Here is a 23,662-nt window from a genome sequence, read left to right as displayed (position 1 = left end):
AACAACTATTTGTTTCATTTATTAAAAACTCAAAATGGGGGTGCCTGTTGATCATCTGACTCTTGGGTTTCAGCTCAGGTCATAATCTCAGGGTTTTGAGATGGAGCCCTGCAACAGGCTCTATGCTCAGGTGGAGCTGTTTGAGATTCTCTCTCTCCTTCTCCCTCTGCTCCTGCCCCCACCCCCGTTCATGTGTGCTTTCTCCTTCTAAAAATAAATAAACCTTTTTAAAAAACTTAAAACTGTATTTTTTGCAACATTATAAAGCTAATCTTTAAAAAATTCATAGTTGTTAAAAATCACAAAGTGCATGTCTTAAACCAGAGAGAGAAAATATTGAATGTATATGTGATCTGACTTAAAGTTACTGAGCTGATGTGATGTGTAGCACTAAATATTGTCAATAGTGGCCCAAAGTTAATCTACTATACTTAAATATTATTTCTGAATATAAAAGTTTTTAACATCAGTGGACACTTCTGGGAATTACTTTTCTGGTTACATAAAGGATAAAATTGGGGGACCAAAGCAATGACAACATGGAAATATATTTTTTTAAAGTTTTTTTCTTTTAAGTTTTCTATATGAAGTTGAGAAACAGATGAAAAAATATTATTTACATGTAGTAATGTCTATTATTACCTCCAAATGTAGGTGATCCAAAGAAAAAATATTTTTAAAGATTTCATTTATTTATTACAGAGAGAAAGAGAGTGCACACAGGAGCTGGGAGGGGAAGGGCAGAGGGAGAGGGAGAAGCTGACTCCCTGCTGAGCAGGGAACCCAACACTGGGCTCCATCCCAGGACCCCAAGATCATGACCTCAGCCGAAGTCAGACACTTAACTGAGCGACCCAGGTGCCCTGAAAACATTTTTTAAAGCAATATTATTTAAAATGTATACCATAAGGTTGTAATAATAAAATCATAAAGGAGAGTATTTCAATTAAGTTAAATTTCAAGAGTCACAAACTCAACAACTCTTTATCACCAGACATACACTTAAATTTCTTTTATGATACCACTGAGATTAGGAGAGGTATACAGTATAAATCAGACTTGAAAAGATACTTAAGAATGTTTTCAGACCCCCCCACACACTTTCATAACCAGTTTTGACAAATTTTACCTAAATCTGAGGGCTTCTCTTTTCATTCTCTACATTACTGTTCATATTGGCATTAAACAAACATAGCATTCCACGTCTAACATATTGTTTACCCCACATATAAAAATTTATAGAGGCTTTTAAAAAAGAGATTTAGAGAGAGATGAAGTAGAATTTGACTCATAGGACCAGTGCTATAAATACTTTAAAACTGGTCTGTTTGAGGCCTCCAAACAGGCTAACACACAAATAGTATACATATCAAACATTATGAAAATAGTGTTTAAAAAAATAAGTTGAATAGAGGACTCGATGCTAATTTGAAGTGAAGTATAAAAAGACAAACTGATACCTAGAAGCACAGTAATTGACTCACCTGCGGCTAACTGATTTCTTCACTTCTCCCTCTCCAGCTGACTTAACATTTCCACTAGGGTCCTTTTTTAACTTTTTTGCAATTCTTTCCCTCATCAGATTCTTCTCATCACCATCAAGATATTCATCATGCTCTGCACCTTCACATTCTCCGTCCTGTAGAAATTGAAATGGAGTATTTGCCAGGCATCCCATCTCTCTTTACACTTCCAGAGACCCATTTCAGACTCTCCTTATTGCAGGCTAGGCCAGTTTTGCCTTTTGTTTTGTCTTGAATTAGTGAGGGCTTAAAGAATCTGTTCCAGGTGGGAATACTCCTGGGGTCTGCTCTAAGCCAATTATGTAAGTAGGGGATACCTGAGTAAGAGGTGTTTGCTTACTTCACCCAGAGTCCCTCTGTGCAGCATGGGCTGTGCTCCCTGTGTGTCACCCAGGATATTGTCTATCTACATTTCTATTCTTTCCCAGTGGGAAAAGTGGCTTCTGTAGGCAGTTTGCCAGCATACTGACCTGAACCAGAGATTAATTCATGTAGATGAGGACGAGGTAGAAAGCTGAGATTCCTTCCTATCTTCCCCGTCATACCAGTTACTCCTCTTCTCAGAATCGTTCAGTGAATCACCAACTCACTCACAACCCTCTACAATCGGTACCTCCCTGACATAGTCTCCTACAGCTCCAGGCCAGGAACATGAGCCAACTTTGGAGCTAGTGCTCAATCCATCTCTAAACACCCATATACCATATATTTGCATTGCTTGCTCTTTCATCTCCTTCAGGTCTTTTCTATCAGCTTTAATAGCCAATACAACTAATAAAGATCACCACAGTCTTGAAGGAGGATCCTCTGAATTGTGTATATAAAAGAATACTATGATAAATGGATATCCATGTAGCAACATTTAAACTTTTAACAAAAATAATTGATATCTGAATTTTGAGCATTCAAGTAGTGAGGGGGAGAAAAAAATTGGCTAGAAATTCATATACATATAAGATTTCAGTTTTTTAGGGAAATACACATCTACCCACACACTTGAAGGAAATATTCCAATCGAAATAAATGATTTACTTTCTCAAATTTTTAGACTTTTTTCAGAATTTTAAATGTATAATTATAAAAGTAACATACACTACCTTTTAAGGAAAAAATAATCTTTTATAAACATTTTGAATTTTCTATTGTTCAAATATATTTATGCTAAAATTAATACTTACTTTAGCTGAATCTCCTACTGCATCACCTTTTTCACTACAAAAAGAGTGAAAACAAATAAATTTTAGCTTCAAAGTGAAACTACTAAAATTATTGAAATTTTAGTATTATTCACATTTAGAATATTTTGCTGGGATCAAAAGTTCAAGAACCTATTTCAACATAGCAATTTCAGAATGGCATTGCGGAATAAATAGAAACATTCTTCAAGAGAGTCATTTTTATAAATAGAATAAGAAGTATGCTTCATTAGCACATATATGAATTCACTAGAATTAACAGAAAAAAAGCAAACAACCAACGGTGCTTTTTTATGAACAAAGTACTGCAGTAAACAGTTTCTTCCGTTGGCTTGATGTAGTCTGGCTGAAAAAAATCAAATCCTTCAAATACAAGGATATTAAGAAAAGATTTTTTTGAAATAGAATTTTTGAGAATAAGCTAAACTCAGAGCCATAGCATTTTAATCCCCCTTTGAGACACCGGCTCAGTATTTCATGTGTAATTATATTTAACATCTTCACTTTGCAAGGAGAAGCAATTCAGACACTTTCCTGTTAACTACTAAAATATGTAAGAAATAACTACTCAGTGAATTGGTCTCAAATGTAGTGACTTCTACACAAAACCTTTCAACTCTGACTTGTTTACCCATCGTACCAACAGGCACAAAAATGCTTCAAAGAGAAAGTTAACAAAGCAACTTTGAATTAAACATTAAATTTTCAAAGCAAACTCCTATTCAAACAATCCCAAGATTTAAAAGTTTAGCAGTTAATTTTAAATTTAGTTAGTTCAACAGAAATAGATGAAAGGGCCAGAGTGCTTCCCTCCTTTAGGCTAGAAGCTCTGCTATCTCCATCACCAAAATGCTTTCGTTTTTTGTCTGAGTTTAAAAAAAATTGGACTTAAAAGAACTGACCAGGGCGTCTGGGTGGCTTAGTCGTTAAGTATCTGACTCTTGATTTCTGCTCAGGTCATGATCTCAGAGTTGTGAGATGGAGCCTCACACCAGGCTCTGCATGCAGTGGGGAGTCTACTTGAGATTCTCTCACCCTCTCCCTCTGCCCCCTCTCCATCCCCACACGCTCTCTAATAAATAAATCTTTCAAAAAAGAAAATGAAAAAGAGAGAGAGAGAGAGAGAACTGATCACTTTGTTACAAAGGCAAGAAAATACCTGAGCCAGAAAATAATGTAGCATACTAACCTTCCAACAGCTGGAACAGAACTGAGATGGGGATCATCCTTAAGCAAGTCATGACTACTTTTGCTTTTCCCCTTCATGCTCTGGGAAAAAATGTAGGATATAATCAAAAGTGAGGAAGAAATAAATCTTTCAAAAGGATAAATAACACATTTACATTAAATCTAGTACTGGTAAAATATGGCTAGCAAAAGATACATGTTCCTGAAATTGTCAGTATAAATTAGAGCTTTATAAATAAGAAGCTAACTCTCACATTGATTGAAAACATTTTAAAAACACATTTTCTTCCAAAAAAATCCTTTTCAAACACTGAATCTTCAGTATGATTTACCTAAAATTAAACTAATTCTTTGACCCAGATAGTAAAACTTAGAAGAAAATATACAAGAGTAATTTGAAGTAAATGCACACCGCTTTTTTTTTTTTTTTAAAGATTTTATTTATTCATTCATGAGAGACAGAGAGAGAGAGAGAGAGGCAGAGACACAGGCAGAGGGAGAAGCAGGCTCCACGCAGGGAGCTCGATATGGGACTCGATCCCGGGACTCCAGGATCACGCCCTGGGCCAAAGGCAGGTACCAAACCACTGAACCACCCAGGAATCCCAACACACAACTGTTTTTCAAACATACTTGCGATATTGCACAGAATTACCTGTAAACATGTATTCTGTTTCTCTCAAAGCCCTATTACATTCTCTAACCTTTAGCACAGAACCAGAAAAGCTTAATAGTTTAAAAAAGAAAGATTTTATAGGCCACTTAATGTGGTCTCTCACCCAAAGCAGGAATCTCTTTGGACTCACTGCTAACTAGTCACCCAGTGTCTCAACACTTGAAGGGAGCTTATAACCTTAGACACATACAAAAATCACTCCTTTTTAAATGTCTTATATTTTTGGACAGTTTTCTAATTAGAGAAAAAATAATCTATGTGTAATTTCCAACCATCCAACCAATCCTAGTTCTACATTTTAGAACTAAAAACGAACTATTAACAATTTGTTACCATGTATACTAGAGTTTAGTTTAAATACAAAGAGATTGGTAGGTATAATGATGGCCCCCTAAAGATGTCTACCACCTCGTCCTCAAAACCTTTGTATATGTTACCTTACATGGCAAAAGGGATTTTGCAGGTAAATTAAGGATTCTGAGACGAGGACATTATCCTGGATTGTCAGGGTATATCCAATGTAATCACAAAAGTCTTTACAAATGAAATAAGGAGGCAGGAGAGTCTGTTTCAGAATGATAAAGCTTAGAAAGACTCTGTGGGGGATCCCTGGGTGGCTCAACGGTTTAGCCCCTGCCTTCGGCCCAGGGCATAATCCCGGAGTCCCGGGATCGAGTCCCACATCAGGCTCCCTGCATGGAGCCTGCTTCTCCCTCTGCCTGTGTCTCTGCCTCTCTCTCACACATCTCTGTGTTTCTCATGAATAAATAAATAAAATCTTAAAAAAAAAAAAAAGACTCTGTGGGTTATTGTTGGCTTTGAAGATGGAGGAAAGGACTTTGAAGATGGAGGAAAGGGCCACAAGGAATGCAAATAGGCTCTAAAAGTTGGAAAAGTTAGGGGAAGAGATTCTCCCCAGAGCCTACAGAAGGAAGGCAGCCCTACCAATACCCCAAAATGTAGCCTAGTGAAACCTGTTTTGAACCTCTGACCTCCAGAATTGTAACATATTAAATCTGTGTTGCTTTAAGCCACTAAATTTATCGTAATAAATTACAGTTACAGCAGAAATATGAGATGAATATAAGTATATTAACATCTTTTAAAATTAAATACAAACTAGAAAGATAAGTAAAGTTTAGTACAATTTAATGAGGCAAAACAGTTTATAGACTGTCCAACACTTCTTACAACCTCTGTGCAAAAGGCCTTGCAGCATTCTTCATGTCATGTCTACCCCCAGATCCCAACTTTTTGTGAAACTTTAATTTCTTGGAATAAATAAGAAGACAAAGTATTCTTACTTTTTATTCTCAAAAGTGGTGTATTTGCCTATCAATGTAACTTTCTAAGTGAGAAAAAGCTTTCTTAAAGTGTAGGATTTGAGGTAAAAATGTTAGCATATCTAACAGTGAGAGAAATACTATGTGTATCACTGTCAGTGTGACACAGCTTAATCACTATTTTTAAATCTAGCTATTGAGATACTTTTATAATGGACCTAACGTTTAACTTGCCTCATGAAAACTACTTGTCTGATTGTAAGTTTTCACTCGAAAAATATTTTCTGACATCTGTTTTTAAATTATACAAAGATTCAGGAGTAAACTTTAAACCAGCAAAGACATTTGAATAAAACTATCATTTAAGAAAGCAAAATGAAGGAAGGCATCTTCCATAAAAGCTTTTTAAACATCTGAAGCCTCAGATCACATTTTTATGTAGTTTTTACTTCTCCAAAGTATGTCCAATTCCTCAAGCATTCTCCATGGGCAGTGGGAGTTCTTGGCTTCATCACCATTCTCCTCATGATCCTCCCCCCTTCCTCTGAATGCATCTAGTTTGTCAGTTTCTCTCTTTCTCCTTCCTTCCTTCCTTCCTTCCTTCCTTCCTTCCTTCCTTCCTTCCTTCCTTTCCTTCCTTCCTTCCTAAATGTGTTCTGAATTGAACAAAAGGCTGCAAATATGGTCGCCCAAAATGCAAATTCCTTATTCCAGAGATCCTACTCTAAATAATTCAACTAGGGCTTACGGGCTATTAAGTGTTATACCTATTCGGCTGATTGCATTCAACTAAAGTACAGAATTTACATGTACTCCTACTACACTTTAACTTACTAGTTCAAAGAATCACGCACAGGTTGACAATGAAGCACTCTTTGGGCATAAATATTCAATAAGCTATAAATCCATCTAACTATACTATCTCCCAGATCACATTTCCTCACGTTGTCCACAAGAATACCATGAAAGACTCTGACAATGTGCTTTCTGGAACTCAAAATATGTGACTATGGCATCCTCCTATCATGCAATCCTATCAAAAAGGAAATGAAGTCAGTCTGGCAAGTCACTTAGCCAGAGTCTCAGTTTCCTCATCTATAAAGAAAGGAAGTTGGACTAGATCCCTTTGAGCTATAAAATTCTATTATTCTAAAAGATTTTTATCAGGTAGTAGAAAGATACTGAAAAAAATAATGAAGGAAAGCTAACCCATGTGGGAGAGGCACCTTGTCATGAATAAATGAGTGGGGTGAAGTAGTGTCTGTAATCCCATACTGATAATCCATAAACCAGAGGGGACTCTATCTTATTTCTCTTTTCACATAAAGTAAAGCCCCAATTCAGACTTTACCAATTATTAACTTGGGCTGTTAGGTTCTGGAATAAAGCTTAACGCACTGTGGAGTCACTGAAAAAAGAAACTTGATAAGTAAATGAATAATGAAACAATTATTTTCAAGACCTCTAGAAATATTTAATTTCATGGAACCACTGAAACTGGAAATTGTTCTTAGTTGTCGTAAAAGACACTTACTTGACTTTGGTTCTAATTATTACATACATTTAAAAATAGTAAGGTTAACTTTTATTGGTCATACTTTTCCAATATTAAGGTTAGTATTCCTTTTTCTTACCAAGGTTTCATTTTACCCCAAAGGTAAGATGTATTGGAGGGATTCTCAGTCTGAATAACCATACAAAAGAAAAATAAATAAAATATACTTCCATTTTTATTCACTCTAGAATTTCTCATGCCCTCTAGAGAAATTTCCTTTCCTCTAAGCCAATAAACTTCAATGATTTCAGATTTTGATAATTCTTTAGCTCTCTGAGAATCAAATATAAATTATAACTTAGAGTTATGTTCCTATGTATGACATTTGACTTTCAAAAACATCTTCCGAGATTGCATATTGTATAGAAGTAATGACTATCCACATCCTTATTTCACAGCTCTAAATAGTTCATGGTATTTTCACTGTTAAAAAGAGGAAAGCTGAAGCTCAGAGAGACTAAATTATCCAAGGTCACAGAGTATCTGTGGAAAAGTGAAGTGCCAATATGAATGTATATGATTCCAAATCCATGCTATTTCTGCTTCAATCCACTGCCACTGAAAAATGACAGTTTACCATGAAAGAACTCAGCCTAGGACTCTACACACTTAATAAGGCAGAAAGAAAAGGAGATGAAGTTTGAGCAGTATACACTGAGAACATAGTCATATATTTTTTATGTAATAAAAAAAAATGGATGTTTTTAAAAGGAAAATGTATCAAAAGAAAGGCAAAGGTTAGATTGGAAAAAGGAACAATTAAGAAAAGACATTTAGAAAAAATGGTATTTTAGGTATTGAAAATAAGTATCACTTGGACATCCAGAATGGGATGGGACACTTCAGGCAGGGAAAAGAACACAAACAAAGACATACAGAAAGGAAAACACAAAACATATACATAGAACAGCATATAGTTTAGATCTGCTAACAGTGTTTCCTACATTTCCCTGATAAGAAGTCCAAGGAATTCATTAAAAAAACAGCTTCCCAGGCTCCTCCCTTGGAAATTCTAATTTCATAGGTCTGCAGAGGTATGGAAGAATGTAATTTTTATTTTATTTATTTTAAAAAAGATTTTATTTATTTATTCATGAGAGATACAGAGAGAGAGAGAGAGAGAGAGAGACACAGGCAGAGGGAGAAGCAGGCTCCATGCAGGGAGCCTGATGTGGGACTTCAGCCCGGGACTCCAGGATTGCACCCTGGGCAGAAGGCAGGTGCCAAACTGCTGAGTCATCCAGGAATCCCAGAATGTAATTTTTAATTTTTAAAACAGTGTTGGACCTGATTTTTCAGTGGTTTTTAGGTGGTTTAAGAAGTAAACTAAAGGGCAGAGTTTGTAAAAGGAGAGGAAGGTCATGGTCCTATTTCTATCGTCAACAGAGTAACTGTGACATATTAATGAGGTTTCAGGAAGACTTTTCTGATGGTAATGAGTGGAAGGGAAAGAAAAGCAAGGAGATGGGAGACCAGTCTAGAGACTAGGGCAGCAGCCCAGGCTCAAAATGAAGGCCTCAGCAAGGGTAGTAGCAAAATAAACTAAAAGGGAAAAATAGATTTTAGAATGTCATAGATGAAAAATTGGTAGAACAAGGAACAAATTGGTTTTGCAGAGAAAGAGTAAGAAAAAAGTCAGAATCTAAAATTCTTCTCTAGAGGATACTGATATCAGGGGATAGAAAAAAAAAGTCACAAAATAGGGAGAAGTCTGAGAAACAAAGATAATAAATTAAGCCTTGGCCAGGACTTGGGTTACTAGTGAGATATTCAAATAGAGAGAGATGGTCAGTAGGCAGCTAGAGAAAAGAAAAGCAAGCTAGCCTAGAGATACAGACTTGAGAGTCAGGAACAAACATTTGATAATTTTATCATACAGCACAGAGTCAGATGAGAGAAATATGATGACACAATACTAGGCTTATACTATTCATATGATAATGGATTGTAGGTTGCAATTTTTTTGGCAAAAAAGGGAATAATTTACTTAGTCTTTTCACTGTGAAATGTTTTTCAGGTTTGAGAGCAAACATAAAGGGCAAGCCAACACTATCTGCAGTGGTATCCTTGCAGATTTCAACCTTGTAGCAAATTCACCATGGTCCGTGTCAGTTACATATTTTGTTTGATTGTTTTACTTTGAACAATAGTAAGCAGCAGAGGAATATATGCTTCAGACATCTAACACATCCGATTGTTACAAATAGAAGAAATCCAAATTAATTTCCTAGTAAAGTTGATCTCAAAGTAATGGTGAACAAAACTTACTTTAGACTAGAAATTTAATTCAACAAAAAGACTGATAGAGAAAGTCCTTTCTCCTGCCCTTGTTCTCTCTTCAAGACTGCTCAGCCTAATATCCAGGACCCTGTGTGAATTAGGAAAGGGCAGGGGGCCAATTGAACTCAGTTGCCTTCCACCCCAGAATGCTGTGCTACCTGTACAATTTCCCGCCAGGCTCCTAGATGGCTTGAGTTTGAAGCAGGCAGCTTCTGCAGCACTCAAAATCATATTAAAGACTTAAGTGGCTATAGAAATCTAAGTTCAAAATTCTGATTGCACCACTTCCTAATTGCATGATCTTGCACAAGTAACATAACCTTTCTGAGTACTGATTTCTTATATGTGGTTGTTATAGAGATTACATAAAATGTGGTTATAGAAATTACATAAAATAAATATTTAGCACAGGTAGCAGAGAAGAAAATAATTACAGTAGGGTATAACATATGCTTTGATGGTCATAGATATGTATATATAGATATATGACCCCGGAAAGAAGTTAAACTTAGCCTGGGTGGGACATGGGTAGGGGAGGGAGGTGGAAATAGTTCGGAGTTGATAGTGGAGCTAAAGCCTGAAGGAAAAACAAATTAGCCAAATAAAGGAGAACATACTCCAAGCAAAGGGAAAAACAGCAGTGTGGGGGGTGGGGGTTGTGAGTAAGGAAGGCATGGGTATGTAAGGAAACTTAGTAACTTTAGAAAACATCAGTGAAAGGGGCTCCTGGAATTTTCCAGATCTAATGTTTGTGGTTTTGTTCATTTACAAATATATCCACAGGATCATGACGTATAATGTATCTTTCATTTTAATAAAGCAGAAATTTGAATCCTGAATAATGCAAGACTAGTGCACTGACTTAAAGAGGACAACTTCTGAGATATCAGAGTGGTAGAGTGATTGATAATGTTGACCAGGCCTAAGGAAAGGAGATTTTTATATAAAGATGAATTTAATTTTGACATCTAAAGAGATGTTTCATAAAGGAAATCAAGAATATGAGATAAAAGCCCAGAAATATTTGTCCATGTCTCCTAGAGTTCAGAATATTGGTATACAAGGGTAGTTGAATCCATGGTATCGAATATATCACTCTGGGATGATGAAGACAGCAAGAAAAAATTATGACTATAACATTTCTTACACATGTCCATTTCAATTCAGTCTTAATGCAATGGGTAGAAGTAGTGTGCTCACTGTATGTCCAACATTAGCCTACCAAAACCATTCTCCATGATGAGGGAAGCACATGGTTAAAGAATTAAAAACAAAGGTAAAAATAATGTGCTTTTAAGTCAGTGCTATTATGTTGCTTAGAAATAGGTAACTATATTAAGCAAGTAAGACAGGGCTAAGTTACAGAGTTTTAATTACCACAATAAAACTTCTAATCCTTTAGGCCTCTGTGTTCATTAGTTTTCCTTCTTTTTTTTAAATACTGCAAAAAAAATCTATTTATAAAAGAGTGATTTAAAAGCATTATGGGGGGGCAGCCCCGGTGGCGCAGCGGTTTGGCGCTGCTTGCAGCCTGGGGTGTGATCCTGGAGACCCGGGATCGAGTCCCATGTTGGGCTCCCTGCATGGAGCCTGCTTCTCCCTCTGTCTGTGTCTCTGCCTCTCTGTGTGTCTATCAATAAATAAATTTTAAATAAATAAATAAATAAATAAATAAATAAATAAATAAATAAATAAATAAAATAAAATAAAATAAAATAAAATAAAATAAAATAAAATAAAATAAAATAAAATAAAGGCGTTATGGGGCAGCCCCGGTGGCGCAGTGGTTAAGTGCCGCCTGCAGCTCAGGGTGTGATCCTGGAGACCCGGGATCGAGTCCCACGTCAGGCTCCTTGCATGGAGCCTGCTTCTCCCTCTGCCTGTGTCTCTACCTCTGTGTGTGTGTGTGTGTGTGTGTGTGTGTCTGTCTCATGAATAAATAAATGAAATCTTAAAAAAAAAAATATAAAGGTGTTATGTTTTCTTTACAAACAGATAAAAGGACAGGAATTATCCACTAAAAAAAAAAAAAAAAAAAAAAAAACAAAACAAAACAAAACAAAAAAAACCCAAAAAACTCTACATTTCAACCCTCCACTATTATTTTTAACTAATTATATTTTTTTGAGAGAGAGAAGGGGTGGGGCAGAGGGAGAGGGAGAGAGAGAATCTTCCACATAGGGTTCGATCTCACGATGTTGTGATCATGACCTGAACCGAAATCAAGAATCAGACACTTAAAGGACTGAGTCAGCAAGTGCCCTTCAACATTCTACTATTATTATAATCCTCTAAACTGCCTGTATCCCCAACTCCCCTGGCCTTTCTCCCATTTGACTCTCCATACAAATTTCCATCATTTCTTTATCATCTGAGGGAAGACATACCAGAATCTTTGGGAGGAAAAACTCTTGAGGATGATTTTTTTAGAGTATATTTAACAGATTCACTGCTCTAAATTCATGTATCTTACACTGAAGGAGACATAGGTTCAAATCCGAGCATTTACTGGTTGTGTGACTGAGGAAATTATAACCTATCTATACCTTAATTTATTTGTGGGTAAAATGAAGATAAAAATACCTATCTCAAAGGGCTGTGATGAGAATTAATGACATTAATAAATATTAATAGATAATAGTAAAATGAATATAAGAGCTTTGGTCTGTCACTATTTATTGACATAATGACCATAATCATTATCATCTAGCAAACCACTTGAGCAAACAGCAATTAAAATCTGAATCACAAAGTTGAATCATTTTTTAACTCCAGTTCTGATTAAAAAAAATAAAAATAAAAAGGTTAAAAATCCCCACAAAATTACAATTTCAAGTGGGCATATCATCTTAGGAGTTGCAAATATTACTGACAAGAAATTATTTTACAAATCAGTTCAATGAACACTTCCTGCTGGTGTACTGTGAAAAATACACTGTGCAAGAGATACAAAAATGAGTGAGATATAGACCCTAATGTCTTTTGTAATTCAGAACAAAGGGATTAGAGTTTTACCTGACTAACTCGATTTACTTCCTCCTCTTCTTCTTCAGCTTCCTCTCCAAATGAAAGTAAACTAAAATTTCTTATCAAAAAAAGGAAAGAATGAAAGAAAATTGAGAAAATTAAACAAAACTTATAAATACTGTATTTTCAAGGCGATAAAATAGAATTTACAGGAAGAAACACATTTTGGCTGTTCACACAATATGACTTAGTATTCAGCAGAAATATAGTAAGGATCAGTATAATGCTAAGACATTGGCCTCAGACCACAGATATTTCATATATTAGACGAAACTAATGACCAAAAATCCATCCCGAGCACTCCTATTAAATATATCAAGTCAAACATGACAGAAATAATTAAGCTTTTTATATTTATAAAAACAGGTTAGCAAAATAGAGATTTCTGAAAACCTAATAAATATATAGCCCTGAGAGCACTACAAATGAGAATTAATCTAGTGTCTTCCAAAATGTCTCAGTATTTAAAAATTGATAAGATACACAACATTGTTAAATAAACAAATATATATAAGCAATAAACTTAACAAAAAAAAAAAAAGCCCATGGGGAAGAATAAACTGTCCTCTTTGAGGCTTCAAACTAAAGACATCCCAAGGAAGATAAATAGTAAGTTATTAAAACTCTCAGATATTAAAAAAAAAGTAAAAGATTTGGCAACCAGAGGAATTTTTATTTCAAAACCCAGATGTAATCAATGACTGCCACATCATCCCTAATATATTTGCTATAAATTAAAAACAAAATCCAAAACACCCAACTTTTGGGCTGTTATCAAGATAATGAATAGTGATGAAATATTTTATCTGAATATGGGGACTGTAACCTTTCACCCAAGGATCAATTAGTCAAAATAAATAAATCAAAAAATAAAAGAATATCAAATATTCAGCTATATAAGAATTTTTTTTGCCACAAGACATTAAGGGCTTATTGAAGTGGCTCATGTTTGACAGTTTATAAAAGCAGCTTAACTTCCTTATAATGTAGGATGTCACAGAAAGAAACAAATGTGATTGAATACCTAATCCACTGGGTATTTTCAAATTCCCCCTGCTTATTTTCTCTTCATAACAACCAGATGTTGTAATTATAATCTCCATTTTATAAGATGGGGAAACTGAAGCTCAGAAATATGAACACACTTTGCTTCATATAAATGGCGTCAGGCAGGATTAGACTTAGAGCTGTCTGAATCAAAAAAAAAAGCTGTCTGAATCTAACAATTATGAATACACTAAAATTACTAATATGGATGCTATAATTCATCAAAAGAGGAAGTTGAAATCTAACTCTCTGAAATCTATTTTATTAAAATAAGCAAAACTAATAATGTGAAAAATATTGTTCATAAGATACTGAAACTTATTTACTCTAAAACAGAAGTGAAAAACTTAAATTATGTAACAATGCAGTCATTCTATCCTTCATACTTGACTTTCCAAGTGCTTTACACAGAGCATATATTAATTGAAAAACAAATAAAAAACAAAGAATAATTTTCAACAACTCATTTATGTAAATAATTTTTATAGTGATCACAAATATTTATTAGTACAGATCTCATATAGACATCTGACATCTTTAGCTTAAGTTACATACAGCACTTAAACAAAAGAAATACATAGAGAAAAAAAACAACAACCTCATAATTCAGATAGCTTCCCAGTCCACACTGGCCTCCCCCTCATTAGTAAACAGTTGTTACAAAAGTAAATAAAATAAATGAATTTCTATTATTCTATTATTTCTGATTACTTTGTGCCTTTGGGTTTCAATTTCTTTACTTCTTCCTCTGGTTTCTCTTTTTTTGGCTTTTTTATTTCTCTTGGAATGATGTCATCAAAAGGATTAAACAAAACCTACAAAAAAATTTCACAAAAAATTAAAACTAGTATTTACTTGCATTGATATTAATCTGTTTTTTTTTTCTTTGCTCACATAACTCTAAGTCTAGTGATATATTTACTACATAAAGTGCTTCCACTTACAGGGCCTCTCTAGATTCTCCTGATAATCCTATGTGCAATTAAGTAAATGGTATTTTATCTTTATTTTAGGAAAGGGAAAAATATTCAAGAAAACTTAATACCCCGTAAGCAAGACCAACTCAGACTTCTGACCCCAAAATAAATGCTTTTGAGGACCTTGCTTCCTCAATGAAGGATCACTCTTAAACTACCTAGGAAAGCACTTCATTGAGCTTAAATAAGCCTTATTCTTCTAACTTTCTCTTACAAGTCAAGCTTTTCATGCGCTGGATTAATCAATTAAAGTTTCATCTTTGTAACCAAAACCTTCAATTTTAAAAAAATTTCTTAATCAGAAATTGTGCCTGAATTACAGAGATACAATCTGAGTTGTAATGCTGATTCAATATAAAGCCTTCATCCAATAGTTTAAAAATACTAACAGTCCACTTCTCTTACACGATAATTTAAGTGCTGTACCTCAGAAATCATGTTCCTACCTCACAGCTTCTTATTTTGTGTGGATTACGTGGTCTTTCTTCCTCACCAATGTCTACTTCTGTCAACCGCAGCATGTTATATATTGTATCCCCTGTGACCTATCAAACAAATAAGAAAGAGCTCAACTGCAAACTATTATACTCATTCTCTGAAATAAGGGAGGGCTTCTGAAAATATTTTTTCAATAATTAAAAGGAAATCCCATATTTTTCTATAGGAGCCTATGCATTAAATATTGCAAATAAAGCAACTTCATCTTAAAGGATAAAAAGCAGAAATGGAGTTCAATCCCTCAATAACATTTTTAGAAAACTTCCAATGTATATTTAATATCAGGTTTTGTTAAAAGTGAGAATATGATGCCAAGTAACCTCCTACTGAATGACAACTTTTCAAACAAAATAAACAAATTCAGATTTTAGAATTGGGTAGAACAAGCAAATAACAATACCATGTGTAAGTGCTTTGCAGACATTATGTTGTTATATTCTCATAAACATCCTAAAAGCAGGTATTGTCATTATCTTCCTTCTCCAGATAAGAAAACTGAGATTCAAAGAAGTTACAGAGCTGACCGTGACAGCCCTTCTGAATTCTCATTGCTATGTTATACTTGGTCTCTAATGGGAAAGTTATATAAGCAACTGTAAAAAGTGGTGTAGAAAGACATTCTAAATCTCATTTTATTATATGTTTTTAGTTTTTAAGAATAACAGGAAAATCTATGACTATCAGACACCCTGCGTTGCAGTGGTTCAAATGTGCATATTTCTTAAGCTATATTGTTAAGTTGTAAGCAACAATATTGTATTACATGTTTTCTACATAAGTCCTTTCTTCAATATTTCTCAGGAGTTTTAAAATAATACCAGTTTTCCAGTTGTGCTCAGTTTGTTTTTTTTTCTCCATCCTCACAAAATTGTTTTGCCTAGCCTGTGGGGAAACCATTCCTATTGAACCAGTAGAGGGAGCTGATACACTAGTGATGTCTAACATATTTAGACTTAAACCATAAACATATTTTTTAGAAGGGAGACTAGGAAAACAAAACCTCCAGAATCTCCTTTTAAAGACAACTGTTGAAAATTCTATGGAAATGACATGCCCTGATACGATGTTAAATATGAGCAGGATTAAATAGGTAACAAAGTAATATTTCAGGTAAAAAGTTTTAATGTCAACACAACTTCCACTGTAAACTTATGGGAATTCATCATTTACAAAAATAAACATTAAACTACTAAAAACATTAAACTACTTGTTACCTAGATAATACCTAGGTTTCTAAAAAATATAAAAACAATATCAGCTGAGTGATACAGTAGCAAATATCATTAGTATGATTTAAGAAAAAAGAAAATTTTAAAGTCATAATCAATGACTTAATTGAAACATACACAAAAAACTCAACTCCCTCATAGTTCATTGTAAAAGGAATATATCCCATCACTTTTAGAAATAATAAATACATAGCCCAGGAGATATTTTGATGAGGGCAGCTCCTATGTAAGTTGGTCATATGCATCAGAGAAGCTGAAGATAACTGAACACAAACCTTTCCAAAAATGGTATGCTTATTGTTAAGTTCATCTGCTCGACCCAGTGTAAAGAAAAATTGGCTTCCATTATCGTGGGGACCAGCATTTGCCATGGCAACCAGTCCTCTCCGATTAAAACGTAACCGTGAGTGGAATTCATCCTGAAGCATAAAAAAATTAAAATAAAGATAATTTAGTAAATAATCTGTTATAAGGGTCTTCATTTTCAGTTAAGAAGGTCCTATACAACTTCTAATAAAAAATGCTAAAGTTTTATTTAACTGATTTTCAAGTATAATCAAATCCAATACTTACTATTCCTTCAATTCTATTAAACTTACTTCACTAGCCTGTAAGCATCTTCTAAATATACTCAACCACAAAATTAGCCTAAATACACAGAAGGGCACTCAAAGGGCACCTCTAAGTCATTCCCCTGTTTCCATCCCTCAAAGTTCTCTAACTTTTTATAACCTTCTATTTTTTCCTCCAAAAAAACCTTTGAATCATTGCAGAGTTTTCAGCTATTGCCCCTCCTCACTCCATTCTAAAGGTCATGAAAAAATTGCTTCTTGTTTTTCAATTTAAGGAATCTACTATAATTGTATTATGTCCTTTACTCTTTTTTAAAGGTCTTTGGTGAATCTTTTCTGAACTGGCCTTTGTCTCATTGGCCAGTTTTCCAAAGAGCAAGAGAAAGCCTTTCTAAGGTGGATTTCTTGCTACAGCAGGGCTACATAACATATGTTAGTTTCTCAGTTAACAGAATTTCTACCCAGACCTGATACTACTAGACTCATGTGTAAAACAGCCATATTATGCAATCAATGCTTTTCAGAAAGAAAGTTATTTTTCCTTAATAAATAACTCAAAAGATTTGAGCTCAAAGAGTCATTAACTCCGTATATTGTATCAAAAATGACCTAATTTGAGGGGAACTTGGGTGGCTCAGTGGTTGAGCATCTTATCTGCCTTTGGCTCAGGTCATGATCCCAGGGTCCTGGGATAGAGTCCCACTTTGGGACTCCCTGCATGGAGCCTGCTTCTCCCTCTGCCTGTGTCTCTGCCTCTCTCTCTGTGTCTCTCATGAATACATAAATAAAATCTTTAAAAAAAATGGCCTAATTGAAAAATTTAACAAGATAACAGTATTCTATAATAAGCAAAAAAAAAGAAAATCTCAATTTAGAAAGGAGTTGTGAGAAAATACTATTCTGTTACACCAAACAGTAGAATAAAGGAATGCTTCCTACTAGATGGAAGCTGTAAAATCATGAGATATCTCAATTTGGTAAAATACAAAATAGCGTTTTTTTTTTTTTTTAATTTTTATTTATTTACGATAGAGAGAGAGAGAGAGAGAGAGAGAGAGAGGCAGGCTCCATGCACCGGGAGCCCGATGTGGGATTCGATCCCGGGTCTCCAGGATCGCGCCCTGAGCCAAAGGCAGGTGCTAAACTGCTGTGCCACCCAGGGATCCCCAAAATAGCGTTTTATAGTGACATGTGAGATTTTTAAAATTATAACAATACCTCATTTTGTAAGGCCATTGTTGTCTGGAAATTAAAGCAAATAGTTCAAGTATTTTTCTCAAGAATCACACAGTAACCCAGTAAAAAATTAAAAGAAAGTCCAGGCCCTCTCATTAGTATAAACATGTCTTACAAATTCTTGTATTTTAAGAGCCACTGATGTTTACTCATTCAAAGAATATGACATTGATACCATCAGATTAATAAATAACCTAACTTGTAGTTTTTTATTTGAACCCACTGTTATTTTTTGTATTTTAACTATGACATTACCTCTTTTTTTCTTTTTAGATCTGTTGGCAGTTAACAAATCACTGACCTATTCTTGATTAATACATTTTTTTTCCTAACATTTTTTAGGTTAATTCTTTCTTCTGTACCCTTGTGATTTCCTGTTATGGCATATATTTTAGACTACAGAGGTCTGTTGTGCATTAATTTAGAATGAATTCTGCTTTAGAGTGAATTGTGTCTCCCCAAAATTCATATGATGAAACTCTAATCCCCATTGTGACTATATTGGAGAAAGGGCTGTAAGGAGATAATAAGACTTGTCATAGGTACGAAGCCCTAATCCAATAGGGCTAGTGCCCTTATTAAAAAAAGGAAGAGACACCAGAGCTCATGTTCTCTCAGCGAGCAGGTGGCCATCTGCAAGCCAGGAAGAGATCCTTCACCAGAAATTGCATGCCAGTAAGCTGATCTGTACTTCCTAGCCTCCAGAACTGTGAGAAATAAATTGTTATTGTTTAAGCCAACCCATCAGTTACATTTTATTATAACAATCCAAGCAGATTAATATAAACTTCATATAGTGTTAAATAAAATATTTTAAAATATGATGGCATATGAAATGTCCTAAAAATCCTTTACATTTACAGAATTCCAGAGATCAGATACAGTCAGATATCAAGAATTATGTTATATTAGTTTTTTTTCTGACTCACATTTTCCTCATGACTACCTGTAGTTCCACCTGAATTCAGTCTAGCATAAACGTTAGCAATAAGACAACTTAGAATGCTGGATAGAAGTGCTGCTCTTATAACTGTATAATCCTAAACATGTGATAAAGTTAGCCAGATTTTGTGCACAAATGTGAAATGCACTTTTCTTTCATGTAGGGCACAGTCATTTTTGATTAAGCAATCCAAACTGATTTGCAAATAAACAACAATAAAAATTCAGTTTTACCTTGAATGGGGCTCCATAGATGGACTCTCCACCAGCCCCTGTGCCAGTAGGATCTCCCCCTTGGACTATAAAACCAGGTACAACTCTATGAAAAATGGTGTTGTCATAATATGCTGAAAGAAATTGAAAATAATTTAGCAAAGTCTAAAATGAAGTATATAGCTTTCAGAATTAATATAATTAGAATCACAAGATGTTTTTCTCAGACTTTTAAATAGGCTCATAAACCAAGCCCTTTCTCCCCTACTTACTACAAGATGTCTACTCAAAACAGCACAATTTCTACAAAAAGCATGGTTGTTGTTATGCTGTAATTATTTCCAGGATTCTCTCAAACTCTGGATTACAGTTTACATATAAATATATTATTTGGAAGCTATAAATACACAAGAGAGATCACATATAATCTTCTAATAGTACTTATTATCGGGAACCTAGGAAAAGAAGTTGTATGTGGCCGAAGCATGGCATCTCAGTGAGGTAAATCCTGAGCCAAGAATTTGGTGGGGGCAGAAGGGAATTATTTAGGGTTTGAGAGAATCTTAGAGTTTATATTAAGAAGTAGCAACAATGGCCAATATGAATAAAAGATTCTTAGTATCATTAGTCATTAAGGAAATGCTAATCAAATCACAGTCAACTACCACTTCACACTCACTAGGATGGCTATCATCCAAAAACTGGAAAATAACAAGTGTTAGTGAGGAGGTGGTGAAACTGGAGCCTTTGCATATTGCTAGTGGGTTGTAAAATGATACAGTCACTGTGTAACACAGTTTGGTGGCTCTGTAAAATTTAAACACAAAATTATCCATCAAATTCACTTATATGAACATACCCCCCCAAAACTGAAAACAAGTACTAAATGAATGTCACAGCAGCACTATTTGCAACCGCTAAAAGGTAGAAACAACTCAAATGTTCATCAGTCTGTGAATGGATAAACAAAATCAGATATATACATACAATGTAATATTACTGAGCCAAAGGAGAGAATGAAGTACTGATATACACTGAGGCATAGAAGAACCTCAAAAATATGCTTTGTGAAAGAAGACAGACACAAAGTTACATATTATATAGTTCCATTTATATGAAACATCTAGAACAGGTAAATCTGTAGAGATGGAAAATGGATTGTGTGGTTGCTGGAAGATGGGAGTGATTGTTTAGTGAGTGTTTTCTTTTGGTGTAATGTTTTGAAATTAGTAAGAGGGGCTGGTTGCATAACATAGTGAATATACTAAATATCACTGAATTGTCTTTGAAAAGGCTACTTTCATATTATGTGAATTTCACCTCTTTTTATAAAAGATCGCTTGAATGAAAGAAATTATTTTATTTCAATCAAGTTAGTTTTGAACTTACATTAATTAATGAAATAAGTACAAGAGGAAAGTATATGTAGAACATATGTATAGCCCTGAAGGAAATGCTGAATAAACAAGACCTATTATCATTGTTGTAAAAACAAAGAAACAAATAACAGGTAGCAACGGAGTGGACTGAAGTGGAGTTGATTACTGAGTGTAGTCCTAGTTTGGTCAACGTGCTTAGGACTGCAAAACAGAAAGATGGAAAAAGTATAGTTTCCTGAAAGCTTCACTGAGCTGCAGAACTGCCTGACACCAGATTTCTTGTCATATGGGATTATAAATGTCTTTATTATGTAAATAATATTGAGCTGAGTCTTCTCTTACTTGTACCTAAACATAACCTAATTCATTTTAAGACAAATACTAGTCAAGTGCCTACTTTATGAGTCAAAACAAGACTATGGTTTATCATAATTCATAAAGTACTAGAATACAATAACTTGGAGGCTCCTTCATAATTATTTACACTTGCAAGGTATAATTGGATATAAAATCCATACTTTAATTTTTTTTTAAAGATTTTATTTCTGTAATCATGAGAAACAGAGAGAGAGAGACAGAGATATAGGCAGAGGGAGAAGCAGGCTCCCTGCAGGAAGCCGGATGTGGGACTCAATCCTAGAACCCCAGGACCATGCCCTGAGCTGAATGAAGGCTGACGCTCAACCACGGAGCCACCTCAGCTTCCCCAAATCCATACTTTAAAGCTACACTGGCAAGAGATTCCCAGTGCAAACAAGTGCTCCTTGGTTACAAAGAGAAACTGTAAAAACTGATCTGAAAGTATCCCTCCTGTATCCTTAACCATTTACTCAGGTTGACACTATGTAACAGTCAGGAGTGCTGAGTTTTGCCTCTTGGCTGGGTAGCCTTAAACAGAAATTTTCCCACCCTTTTTAAAAAATTGAAATATAATTGACATTTAACATTATATTGGTTTCAGGTGTACAACATGATTCAATATTTATATATGTTGTGCAATGTTTACCACAGTAAGTCTCATCAACATCTAGCACCTCACATAGTTACAGTTACGAATTCCTTTTTCTTGTCATGAGAACAAGATCTACATTCTTAGCAACTTCCAAATACACAATACAGTACTATTAACTATTGTCCCCCATGCTTTACATATAATTTTCTTATTATAAAATTAATATTTTAAATTAATTCACAGTGTTGTTCTGAAGATTAAAATAATGTGGAGGTAATCTATAAATTTTAAATTCAACACAAATGTGACATCAAACTGTAGTATTTTCACTTAAATTCTAGAAATTTAAATATAAAACATATCCCAGTCTATATCAGAAAGTGATTAATAATCTGTTAGGTCCATAATATACAGCCAATTGACATTTTTTTTTTTTTTTTTAATCAGATCTGCTTTTTTCAAAGATCACTCAAACTCCCAGTATGGAGAATGGAATGGAAGCGACACGGCTGAGTGAGAGGGAGCAACTTCTTGTCCTTAAAGTAAAACCTGACTGTGGATTATATTGAGGTGCATATATTTAAGAATCCTCCAGGAAGCAGGGGCTCAGTAATCCATTAGATGTGAGGGAAGGGGGACATGAAAGACATCTTTATTACTTGTGCTTTCAAATTTTAAAATTACCCATCTTCATTTTCCTATTTCCTCTTAAGCCCTTCGGTGATACTGGCTTTTTACTTTAAGCTATTTTATTTTATTTTATTTATATATATTTTTATTAAAGTTAGCTTTTTTTAAAAATTTTCCTAATTGTATTCCTGTTAGATGAATGAAATTACAATACTATATATACTGAGTAGGAACTTTCTATAATTCCTCTATACCATGATTTTGTACTCTACCAGAGCTAAAATTTCAAATTTCCACAAAATTCCATATTCATATCTATTTCCATGTGACTTAATACTGCTAAACTATGCATTATGGTTGTCCTTAAAGTTTACTATGTACTGTAATAGATTCTGCTGCATGCAATGTTTATTTGACTTCTTAAATATTTATGTATCAGTCCCATAAGGATTTTGAAGAAAGGCTTTATATTTTCATTATGTGTGTTCATAGCACCCTCCTGAATTTTCCTGAATTGAAGAAAGATATTTTCATGTACCTTAAATATGAAATTTCCTATTTGGCTGCTGTGGCTCTGGCATTTTCCATTATATTTATATTTCTGGCAGTACAATATATGTGTCTCATAATATACTTTGTCTAATTGTATTTCTGCCAAGTACAATATAGGAATTTACATATGCATTTTTATGTGGTTTATGTGTATTTCTTCCAGAACCTGGTGCTTATGTTTAATTTTATAAATATTTATTTAAAACTCACAGTTATCTGTCTGCCCTATTTATTTTAGCCACTTTTTTTTTTTTTAAGATTTTACTTATTTATTCATGAGAAATACAGAGAGAAACAGAGACATAGGCAGAGGGAGAAGCAGGCTCTCTTCAAGGAGCCCAATGTGGGACTCGATTCTGGACCCCAGGATCATGCCCTGAGCCAAAGGCCAACGCTCAACCACCGAGCCACCCAGGCATCCCCTAGCCTTTTTGTTTTTTGTTAAATATTTCTGCTTCCCACTTTGTTTTGCCAGCCTAGAATTTTACTCCTTCCTCATACTTCAGAGGAACCAAGCATGGTGATTATAGTTAATAGTACTGTATAGTATACTTGAAATTTGCTAAGTGTTTTCACCACATACACACACTCACAAGGTAACTATGTGAAGTGATGGATGCATTACTTCATTTGGATAACCATTTCACTGTATATATATATATAGATCTTGAATCACCGCATTGTACATCTTTAAAAATCATGTTGTA

The 23,662-nt window shown here is 34.5% G+C and overlaps 1 protein-coding gene across 2 annotated transcripts in view; it reads right to left on the bottom strand.

Moving 5' to 3' along the window:
- The window catches only part of CWC27 (CWC27 spliceosome associated cyclophilin), a 192,181-nt gene that overhangs the window by 158,263 nt on the left and 10,256 nt on the right, over positions 1–23,662 (bottom strand). For both annotated transcript variants that reach the window (XM_072826627.1, XM_072826625.1), the window contains exons 3-10: positions 19,464–19,576; positions 16,755–16,898; positions 15,199–15,297; positions 14,487–14,590; positions 12,717–12,786; positions 3,909–3,988; positions 2,702–2,735; positions 1,485–1,639 (exon numbers count right to left, since the gene is read on the bottom strand). In XM_072826627.1, coding sequence (XP_072682728.1) covers positions 1,485–1,639; positions 2,702–2,735; positions 3,909–3,988; positions 12,717–12,786; positions 14,487–14,590; positions 15,199–15,297; positions 16,755–16,898; positions 19,464–19,576 — 799 coding nt within the window. The remainder of the gene's footprint in view (positions 1–1,484; positions 1,640–2,701; positions 2,736–3,908; positions 3,989–12,716; positions 12,787–14,486; positions 14,591–15,198; positions 15,298–16,754; positions 16,899–19,463; positions 19,577–23,662) is intronic.

This window comes from Canis lupus, chromosome 5 (genome assembly GCF_048164855.1).
Source record: "Canis lupus baileyi chromosome 5, mCanLup2.hap1, whole genome shotgun sequence".
NCBI classification, from domain to species: Eukaryota; Metazoa; Chordata; class Mammalia; order Carnivora; family Canidae; genus Canis; species Canis lupus.
Note: the sequence above shows the minus strand (reverse complement) of the source record. Positions and strands in the feature narration are given on the sequence as shown.